The sequence below is a fragment of the Panthera pardus genome, unplaced genomic scaffold (genome assembly GCF_024362965.1).
Source record: "Panthera pardus isolate Hobbes unplaced genomic scaffold, ASM2436296v1 HiC_scaffold_11, whole genome shotgun sequence".
NCBI lineage: Eukaryota > Metazoa > Chordata > Mammalia > Carnivora > Felidae > Panthera > Panthera pardus.
In genome coordinates, this window is record NW_026526666.1 from 1,669,433 (window position 1) to 1,680,967 (window position 11,535).

The 11,535-nt window shown below is 40.5% G+C and overlaps 1 protein-coding gene across 6 annotated transcripts in view; it reads right to left on the reverse strand.

Annotated features, from left to right (window-relative positions):
• Positions 1-11,502, reverse strand: part of GABPB2 (GA binding protein transcription factor subunit beta 2) — a 35,441-nt gene extending 23,939 nt beyond the window's left edge. For 2 of the 6 annotated variants that reach the window (XM_053889768.1, XM_019432849.2), the window contains exons 1-4: positions 10,981-11,497; positions 5,097-5,236; positions 3,053-3,220; positions 2,318-2,512 (exon numbers count right to left, since the gene is read on the reverse strand). In XM_053889768.1, the coding sequence (XP_053745743.1) occupies positions 2,318-2,512; positions 3,053-3,220; positions 5,097-5,204 (471 nt within the window). In that variant the 5' untranslated portion in view covers positions 5,205-5,236; positions 10,981-11,497. Of the gene's footprint in view, positions 1-2,317; positions 2,513-3,052; positions 3,221-5,096; positions 5,237-10,980 lie in introns of all 6 variants that reach the window. The other 4 variants (XM_053889783.1, XM_053889775.1, XM_053889766.1 and 1 more) reach the window with 3 other exon arrangements.
• Between the last annotated feature and the right edge of the window lie 33 nt (positions 11,503-11,535).

An 11,535-nucleotide genomic window follows, 5' to 3' on the forward strand; every position in this document is an offset into this window, starting at 1 on the left:
GAAAGTCACATTGAGTATCTTTTCTCTCAGGTCTGTGTACCACACTCCAAATGATCATCTTTAAAAAAAAAAAAAAAAAAAAAAATTCACAGGAGCACCTGGGTGGCTCAGTCAGTTGAGCAACTGACTCTTGATTTCCGCTGAGGTCATGATCTCATACTTTCATGAGTTCAAGCTCCACATCAGGCTCCACACTAACAGTGGGATTCTCTCTCTCTCCCTCTCTGTCTGCCTCTCCCCCGCTCACTCTCTCTCTCTCTCAAAATAAATAAACTTAAAAAAAAAAAAAAACACCTCAGCTTAAAAAATAAATAAAATATTTAAAAATTTTAAAAAATGGGGGTGCCTGGCTGGCTCAGTTGGTAAAGCATGGGAATCCTATTAATCTCACGGTCCTGTGTTCAAGCCCCACGTTGGACGTAAAGCTTACTTAAAAAAAAAAAAAAAAAAGAAAGAAATCTCAATTTTCTATTTAAAAGCTTCTATTGGATCCCCATTACCCACAAAATAGTCTAAACCCCTTTGCATGTAACAGCCCTACACTCAAAACTCTGCCTAACCCTTAAGCCTTAGCTCCTTCCACTCCCAAACTCCATTTCCCTTGCTCAATCTCTAGTCACAAAACATATGCTTTCTTGAACATCCCATATCCTTTCATACCTCTATGTCATTGGCTTGCTCTTTTTCTAGCCTAGAATATAATTTTCTTACTTCTCTGCCTACTTCTTTAAAACTCAGTTCATATTCTACATACATATACTACATACACACACACATATATATATATATATATATATATATATATATATATATATATATATTTTTTTTTTTTTTCCCCCCCAGTAATCTCTGCACACTCAGTGTGGAGCTCAAACTCATGACCCCAAGATCAAGAGTGACATGATCTTCCGAGTGAATCTGCCAGGCGCCCCTCTATATACACTTTAATCTTTGCATTAAGCATCATTCATACTCCCTCTTCTGAGGCCCTGCAATGCTCGATAAATACCAATGTATCAATGTAATATTGTAATGCTTGATTTCTTGTCCTTACCTTCATCACACTGTAAATACTCCAAGGGCAGGCATGTCTTATCAACCTTTGTATCCTTCATCCTATTACTCCTTGATATACAAGTGCTGGATTAAGAAATTAAGGGGTGAAATAATCACAGCTCCTTTTTAATTCTGAGATGGCTTCCTTATGACTCAATATGCGTTAGAGCTATGTACTGCCTCGTATCAGTTGATGTACATTCAGAAAACATAAAGAGGCTTTTAGTCCCAAGTCAAGCTCAATTAGAAAGGGAAATTTTCATGGAGAAAAAAACACTCTAAAACCAAAGAAATCTTGTTTTTATACTAGCCATAACACTACTCTTCAATCACCGTGAATAATTCAGGGCTATATAGAATGCTACTTTTTTTTAAGATACCAATAACAGAGTACCTGGTTGGTTCAGTTGGTTAAGTGACTTCAGTTCAGGTTATGATCTCAGGGTTTGTGAATTCGAGTCCCACACTGGGCTCTGCACTGACGGTATGGAGTCTGCTTAGAATTCTCTCTCTCTCCCTCTCTCTCTGCCCCTCCCCTGCTCATGCTTTCTCTCTCTCTCTCTCAAAATAAATAAATAAACTTAAAAAAAAAAAAAAAAAAGAGTCTGATGCTTAACCAATTGAGCCATCCAGGCACCCCTAAATCATAAACTTTTGGAGTGCCTGGGTGGCTCAGTTGGTTAAGAGTCCAACTTTGGCTCAGGTCCTGATCTCATGATTTGTGAGCTCAAGTCCCACGTTGGGTTCTGTGCTGACAGATCGGAGCCTGGAGCCTGCTTTGGATTCTGTCTGTCTGTCTGTCTCTCTCTCTCTGTCCCTCCTCACCTCGTGCTCTATCTCTCTCTCTCTCAAAAATAAACAAACATTAAAAAAAAAGAAATACCGGAGCGCCTAGGTGGCTCAGTCAGTTAAGTGTCTGACTTCAGCTCAGGTCATGATCTTGCAGTTTGTGAGTTTGAACGCTGCGTCAGGCTCTGTGCTGACAGCTCAGAGCCTGGAGCCTGCTTCAGATTCTGTGTCTCCCTCTCTCTCTGCCCCTCCCCTGCTCGTGCTCTCTCTCTCGTAAAAATAAATAAACATTAAAAAAATTTTTTAAATAAATAAAGGTTAAAAAAAATACTAACGACAGTGAGTCACAAGATTGAGACATATCAGATGTACTATCTTGATAAGATATAGAAAATTCAATTTTGAGTCAGCTCCTACAAAAAATCCTTAACTTGAGTTACAATATACTCTAGGGGTATAAAAAGAACCAGACCTGAAGGATGACCAGAATCTCGGCATTCTTTTTCTCCAGGGCTATGTCAAAGGCAGATTTATCAAACTTGCTGAAAGCATGCACGTCAGCTCCATACTTGATAAGCAGCTCCACAACGTCTCGATGGTGGTGCTCTGTGGCCCAATGTAAAGCGGTCATCTTTAGCATGTCCTTGGCATTCACATCTGCACCGTTCTGTCACACAATAGTAATTGTTTCAAACAGACACTGGTTACAGTAGCACAGGTGCAAGATCCCAAAACCCAAATAGAGAGGATTTCCATGGAGATTACACATATTCAAATTTAGATCACGTTTAAGAAATATCAAAGGGAAAAGCATTCTTCAAATTCTCCTGAATGATGACAGACATAACGTCTTCAATGAGTAGGTCTTCTAAGGACAACTGGGAAATTATAACAGATGGGAAAGGAAGGAGAAAAGAGCAGATTTTTTGTTGCATTTATTAACAGAGAGCTGAGCGCCTAGAAAAACAGGCATAAGTAAAGAGAACACCTGCAGAAGGGAATGAAGAAAAATCAATAAAGTCTGCTTAGCCTGTAAAAGATTAGGAAACCCGATCCTCATAGCCATGACGACTCTTGAAAGAGATGCAAGTCTGTGCTATGAACTGTCCTAAACTTAATCTCTCCCAGCCTAGTTTCCTACCACCCATTCAAGTAAGAAGACAGGGAGGTGGATATCTTTTTTACAATATAGATCCACCACTATTACCCTAACAAGCAGTTCCACGATGTGGGCATGTCCGTCAGCTGCAGCCATGTGCAAGGGGGTCCTGTCCACTTTGGTCCGGGCATCCCTGCTAACGCCTGCTCGAAGGAGCACTTCTGCTGTGGAATAATGACCATACTGGGCTGCAAGGTGGAGGGGTGATGTTCCAAGCTGTGGGAAAATAATACTCATTGAGTATCAACCGTGTGCAGAGTCCTAAATCATTGAGAGACACAAATGAACAAGAGGTACAGTCTATGGTTCCTGTCCTTGGAGAGAGAATCTGGGTGGCCAATAGGAGTAAAGAATATTAATTAAGAGCTTAATATACTAACAGGCAAATAAACATACCACCAATTAAATAAGTGCTAATGGATTTAAGTCAGGTGGAGTTACCAGGTGAGATTCTCCAAAGGACATGATGTTAAGCAAGGCTTAGAAGAAGGTAAAAAAAAAAAAATGGATAAACAGGAACATTCTGCATTGGGGTAAAGGTAAGGGATAGGCAAATTCAAAAGAATTCTTAGGAAAAGGGCAGAAGCTAGAAAGTTAGTGAGAAATTTGGGGTAAAAATTTAATTGGTTGGAATAGAAGTCTGTTGCCACCGTAAAACAAAGCAAAAAGACTGATGAGATGAAGAGTGCTAAAATTTTAGCAATGGCATGTGAATAGCAATAAGCTACTGTCAAATAGCAATAAGTCTGTATCATCTCAAAGTACATCTTTCAAGAGTTATCTATCTTTGGCCACTTTGGCCAGAGATCTATTCCTTTCTTCGTGTTAAGTTCTTTATTTTAAGCCTATGTTGCTTCTTTGCCTTTCTTATATATTCAGCCTTTCTGCCTGACTGGATTTAATTCACATTGCTCTTTTCAGGTCTATTTATAGAAATGCTAATCTCATAGGTTTCCTTTTCTTCCTTTTTGTGAAGTGCTAACAATCTGCTGACCTCTAAAGCTATGAATTAATCACCCCAGCATAGAGGACATTGGCTCATCAAATTGTTCAAATTAGGTAATGCCTGCACCTGGCTGGCTCAGCTGGTAGATCATGTGACTGGATCTCGGGGTTGTGAGTTTGAGACCCATGTTGTGTGCAGAGATTACATTTAAAAAAAATTTAAAAAAATTAAATTAGATACTGCTTATAAAATCCATGAATGCTTAGCAAGCCCATATTATAACCTGGATCTTCTGAAACTGCTCTTCAAGCTGGCTGTTTAGGCTCATGAAATTAACACCTTCCTCTTAATGTATTTTAACACTGGTAAAAAGGTAACAAATGCCTAGACTATTCCTTATTAACCGGGATACTTTAGAGAAAAGGAAACAAGTAGTTTATTAGTCTAGAAATGCACTCTTATTATACTGATTTTGTTTAATTTTTAGCTAATTACAGAAGCCTATAACCTAAGTACACTCCAGGGAGAATTAAACCTTCAGAAAATACTCTAAGAAACATTATGGAAAATCACAAGTATATAATACCTTACAATTACCATCTATATATATCCACAGGAGACTCTTTCAATTTGGAAAACTAAAAGAAGTATTTAGGTAAAACGAAGAAAACAAAACTCTTGTAGGAGAATGAAGCAGAAAGGGAATGAGAAAAAGCAATACAGTATGTTCAGCCTTTAAGAAAAAGGTTGGGGGACACCTGGCTAGCTCGGCCCGTAGAGTGTGCAACTTTTGATCTTGGGGTTGTGAGTTCAAGCTCCACATTGGGTATAGAGATTACTTAAAAAAAAAATCTTTGACGCCTGGGTGGCTCAGTTGGTTAAGTGTCCAACTCTTGATTTTGGTTCAGGTCAGGATCTCACAGTTCATGGGTTCAAGCTCTGCATGGGGCTCTGCACTGACAGAGTGAAGCCTGCTTGGGATTCTCTCTCCCCCGCCCCCCCCCCCCCCATCCCCTGCTCACATGCTCAATCTCTCTCTCAAAATAAATAAATAAACTTAAAAAAATAATTAAAAAAAATTAAATGTTTGGGGGGGAAAAAAGAAATTGGCAACAGCACACATTGGGAATAATGAAAAGAGCTTACCCAGTCTGTGGTGAATGGGGCGCCATTTGCCATCAATGTTCTCACTTCATCATCTTGGCCTTTTCTTGCCGCTTCTAGTAACCTCTTCCCCAAGTCCACCAAAGACATCTTTATGCATAGGAACAAAAGTTTTCAGGAAGCTATAATTCAAACACAAGGAAAGCTGCCTGTAAAAATGCTCTGAGAAGACCTCTTGTACTTAAATATATGTAAGATATTTCTCAAGCTGACTACCCAGTATGGCACTTTCTCTCCACCTCATCTAACACAATCAGATATTTGGAAAAGTTTAGGCCCTAAACAATAGTTCCTTAATGTTCAATATTCAGAAAAATACTTTGGAAACCTGTGCAACACATTACCACCTCTCTAGCTTAAGGAATCAAAAAAACAGCATTTCATCCCTTTGAAACAACTGTGGGTAGAAATGTACGTCAAGGGTGCCTGGGTGGCTCAGTTGGTTAAGCATCTGACTCTTGACCTTGACTCAGGTCATGATCTCATGATTTGTGAGATCCCAGCCCCATGTTGGGCTCTGCGCTGACAGTGGGGAGCCTGCTTGGGATTCTTTCTTTCCCTCTCTCTCTGCCCCTGCCCCACTCCCATGAGCACTCCCTCTCTCCCTCTCTCAAAATAAGTAAATAAACTTTAAAAAAATGTTATGTCACACCAAAGAATGATGAATAGACAATCCAAGCATATTGAGACTTAGTTAGACAGCAGAAACTTTTTCAAAAATGAATAAAGTGAGCCTGCCACTTCGAGTAAAACAATTGGCAGTGTTCATTGCTAATTATTAATTATAATTAGAGCTTTCAAGCAAAATTAGAATTTTGGGAAACAAATCCACCACCATGAGTTAACAGCTTACTATAAAGTTTTCTGATGAAATTAGTTATGATACTAATGAATGTGATTTTTTAATATTGTAAAATAAAATGCATCAACATTTGGATGATCTGCGTAATTTGCAGAACCAGTATTTTTCAAATGACCAATGCATGTTATAAAATCACGTACAAGTAAAAATAATACTTTAAAGTGAAAGAACAGTTGGTTTTAAGGTAATAGAGTATAATAATTTCATTCATATGGTTTCAGATTCTTCACTGCAAGTAACTTTTAAGAAATCGTTAATTTGTACAGTTTTTGTGTAGAATCAAAGAAGAACACCAGAATTACCTGAAAAAGCTATTAAAATATTCCTTCTTCCAAGTACATATTGCAACAGATTACATGCAATAGTAGATATGCAGCTGTTGTTTTTTTTTCAATGTTCATTCACTTTTGAGAGACAGAGATAGAGTGCAAGCAGGGGAGGGACAGGGAGAGAGGGAGACACAGAATCCAAAGCAGGCTCCAGGCTCTGAACTGTCAGCGCAGAGTCCAACACGGGGCTCAAACCCATCAAAAGTGAGATCATGACCTGAGTTGAAGTCGGACACTCAACCGACTGAGCCACCCAGGTGCCCCACTGCAGCTGTTTTCTATTAAGCCAGAGGTTAGAAAGATTTGCAAAAACATAAAACAATGCCATTCTTCTCATTATTTAACTCGGAAGATACATTTCTTATAAAAATGTGTTATTTATGTTAACATGTACAGGATTTACTATTGTATTTTAATGAATGAACATTTTTAAATTAATTTCCAAGAGCACCTGAGTGGCTCAACCAGTTAAGAATCTGACTCCTGATTTCACCTGAGGTCATGATCTGACTGTCCTGAGATCAAGCCAGATTGGGCTCCGCACTGAGTGTGGAGGCTGCTTAAGAGTTTCTTTCTCCTTCTCCCCCCCACCCCCCCGCCCCCCGCCACGCATGCACACACGCACTCTCTTGCAAGAAAAAAACGCATCAGGAAATATGAAGTAATTTCAAACAAGTACCTGTCATAGTTAAAAAATAAATAAATAAAAATTAATTTTGAAAATAGTTAAGTACCAATAGATATAACACATTGGTGTCCTCAATAATTTTTAAGAATATAAATGAGTCCAAGGGGTACCTGGGTGACTCCTTGGTTAAGCATCAGACTTCGGCTCAGGTCATGACCTCACAGTTTGTGGGCTCAAGCCCCGTGTCGGGCTCTGTGCCGACAGCTCAGAGCCTGGAGCCTGCTTCAGATTATGTGTCTCCCTCTCTCTCTGCCCCTCCCCCACTCACACTGTCTCTCACTCTCAAAAAAATAAATAAAACATTAAAATATATAAATATATATATGTAAATATACATATATGTAAATATATATATAAATATATATATGTAAATATATATGTAAATATATATATGTAAATATATATATATAAATAAATGAGTCCTGAAACCAGAAAATTTGAGGCTCATCGGCTTAGGCAAGTCATTCAGCCACCATGTGATTTAACCTTCCATATCCATATCCCAGAGCATTGTCCTCAAACCTGCATGTCCAGGAGACCACCTGAGAGTGTTCAGAATGAGCACAGCTCACACTACAGTCCAGACCCTTTGAATGAGTATGTTCACAAGGAGAGGATGGACTTTAATAGCAAACTTCTATAACCAACATGTCAGTTTTCACAACTTAAGAAAATGCTAAAGAAAAAAATGATAGCAAAACCTTATTATAGAAAACCAATACTTTGTATTTCTCCATAATCACCTTCCTTTTAAAATATCAAAATTGCCTTGCAATTTAATTATCTTATTACTAATACTTAACAATTTTTAGGAGGTGCATTAGTCATAAATGACTCCCTCACATTTTCTCAAATTACACTATACACATATGTATACATACATACACACACATATATATATGGTATGTATACATAATATATACATACATAACACACATATATATACGGTATATATAGTACATACATACACATATGGTATATATAACATATGGCGTATGTATATATATATAGATAGATAGATAGATAGATAGATAGGTAGATATAGATATACACAGTATATCACCAAGTCTTAAACACTTCCATAATAACTGGTCACAAAGGAAAAGACTGGCAAAAAGCAGAAGTATCTTTCTTTTTTTTTTAAGTTTATTAATTTAGTTTGAGAGTGAGAAAGAGTGCAAGTTGGGGAGGGACAGAGAGAGAGAGAATCCCATGCAGGCTCCACACAGTCTGCATGTAACTTGATGCAGGCTTGAACTCAGGCACCGTGAGACCATGACCTGAGCCAAAACCAAGAGTCAGATGCTTAACGGACTGACTGAGCCACGCAGGCATCCCAGAAGTATCCTAATAGTGAAATTTCAGCTGTTCTTTACCACAAAAAAATACTGTTGAAGGTTGGGGTACCTGCCTAAGGAGAAATCTGGTTTGCTTTACATTCCAGGGAAGCTGGTATTTCTAGAAAACGAGACCCTTTATATAAATAAGTTGATTTTATCCCACAGAAACTGTTGTCTTTAGCATGTGAACTCTTCCAAAGTATTTTTGAAGTCAATGTTTTTCACTATAGTCTGCCTTCATATATATATATATATTAATTGTATCGTTTTTCTTTAATCATATTTGTGACTCATGGATCAGTACCTCTAAATGGCAATTGACTCAGATTTGTCATCCCATTCTTTTTTTGTCGTTTATTTATTTTGAGAGAGAGAGAGAGAGAGAGAGAGAGAGAGAGAGAGAGAGAGAACTTCAAGCAGTCTCTACGCTGTCAGCACTGAGTCCGAAGTGGGGCTCAAACAGGGCTCAAACTCACAAATCATGAGACCATGACCTGAGCCAAAATCAAGAGCTGGACCTTTAACCGACTGAGCCACCCAGGCATCTGTCATCCCATTCTTTAAATAGGCCATGAAAAGCCTTATTTCTTACTATACAAAGATATAAACTTTGGGATTAGAATGTAAGTAGGGAGTTATATTCATCACTGATAAAAAAAAAAAAAGTCTAGAAATGTGCTCTTCAAGGTTCTTTTCTCCCCTATCCTCCATTCTTTTGAGTTAACCTGAAGCATCTATCCAAAGTTAAAAATAAAATGTATTTTTAAAATAGTATTTTGGGGCTCATGGCTGGTTGACAGAGGAGTGTGCAACTCTTGATCTTACGGTCATGAGTTCCAGCCCCACATGGGGTGTAGCAATTGCTTAAATAAATAAAACTTTAGAAGTAATAATAAAACAGCAGCATTTTGGGGGGACTGTATTCCCTTCTCCCATATCCTATGTAAATGCTGACAACACCCACCAGACAAGAGATGTGGCCAAAGAGTCCAGAGGAGCTTGAGGCACTTTCAAGCTCCCTGATTATTGAAAACACTGGGAAAACATTCTCCCTTACTGGACATACCTCTACTTTTCCTATATCGGAAGTGAAGAACAAAACAAAATCTGGTCTAACTTGTCTCTTAGGATTTTGGAGATGAATAAAATAACAAAGTACACACTCCCTCTCCCAAACAAACACACAAGAACTCCAAATAAGTGTGGTTTTTTAATTAAAAAAAAATCTTTATTTATTTTTGAGAGAGAGACAGAATGTGAGTGGGGGAAGGTGGGGGCGGGGGGAGGGAGGGAGACACAGAATCTGAAGCAGGCTCCAAGCTCGGAGCTGTCAGCAAAGAGCCCGACCCAGGGCTTGAACTCACAAACTGGGAGATCATGACCTGGGCTGAGCTGAAGTCAGATGCTTAACCAACTGAGCCACCCAGGTGTCCCTAGATAAGTTTGTTTTAATAACTGATGAAGTGCTTGCGCTGTTGACAACAAAGTACTCTTATTATCATAGAATAATTACATTTGTTGACATAAGAATTTGTGGGGAGGAGAGGTAGGGGGTTGGGTGGCTCCTCTGTTAAGCATCTCTCTTAGTTTCCACACAGGTTACGATCTCACCATTCATAAGACAGAGCCCCAAGTCTGGCTCTGCAGCTGACAGTGGGAACCCTGCTTGGGATTCTCTCTCCCCTTCTTTTTCTGCCCTTTCCCTGCTTGCACGCTATCTCTCTCTGAAAATAAATAAACACCAAAAAAAAAAAAAAAAAAAAAAAAAAAGATTTTGGGTGGGGCAGTTCTTTCACTGTTACTAAAGAGTGTATGAAAATACATGCTTAATAACATCTCTATTGGATTGGGTGGGTCAAATGGCACTAGGAAAATATGGCCCCTGACGGCCAAAAATGTTGTTAAATTGTTGGAGGTAAGTCACAGAACGTCCTTTTCTGTAGATGTTTAAGAGAGAAAGAAGTCCTTGTGGGAAGAAGGAGGGGAATGGGATAATCTCTGCTGGCTCAAGGAAATCCGTGAGAACAGAAGAAAGGTAACGAGAAGGAGAAATGGAATTGAAGAAGCCATAGTATGACGACCCATTTTTCTTTTTCTCTTGCACACGTCTCCACCGGGCAGCCAGCTGTACAAACAACTGTGCCACAAATGAGGGCGGGGCCCTTACTGCTCTTGCAGATTACTGAACTCCCTCAAAATCTTTAAGCTACTACTTAAGTCAGACAATTGAGAGTCCCCGTTTTTTCCTCCATCACAAACCCTCCAGTTGCAGACAGCAACACTGTCCTTCAGGAAGAAGAGTCAATGGGGGTAGTAAGCCAAGGTCTTGGCCCGGCGGGGGGCGCTAAGCTCCGCGCTGCCCCCTAGCGGTCACCTTTGTGGCCCTAGTTTCCCTGGGTCCAGCTCCCCAGCCCCAGGTCTTACACCCACCCCCTTCTTCACCTCCTCTCAGTCCCCTCCCCTTCCTCCCGGCCGCATCCCCTTCCTCTTCGTCCCCCTCCCCGAGCTGCCCCCGCTCCGGTGAAGGGGCGCCGCTCAGTCTGCACCCAGAAGTTCGGGGCTGGGCTGGGCGCGGTGCGCCTTCCCACGGCAGTCTCCCTTCCAGCCCTCACGCCCCCCAGAGTCCACACATCTTCTTCCCCCTCACCTCCTCGTCCGGGACGCTGCCGGCCGCGCTTTCACCGAGCCCGCCAGTTTGGTCCCGTTTCCTTCTCTAGTTAAGACTCCCTGTCACTGACGGTTACTTTTTGGCCTTTTCATATATGCATATTTTGGGGGCCTTTAACCCCCCCTCGTGGAGAAATGGAGGCAACAAGATGGCGGACCCGGAAGTGAAGACTCAGCGAATACAATTTCTGGCGGAGGGATCTGTGAGGAGACAATGACCAGAAAACCCAGATTTCCATTAGAACCGAAGAGCGGCGCACCCCCGAGGCTCATTTTCTTTCCACCGAAGGCCTTTTGAAGTGGAAAAGAGTGTATCCGAGACGACCCAGAGAGGACTATTTGGCGAGGCGGAGGATTGTTGTTACGTGTCTTACGTGTCGTGTAGTTCCGGTAGGGGGATGGACCCGATGGTTTGTTTTGGCGCCAAGAGCCCGGCGTCGTGCCGACGGCAAATCGGTATCAGCGTCGATCCTGTACCCTCTTGGTAACGTGTCTCGGGGCCAGCCCTAGGATTGATGGGAAAAACTTTCTGTCT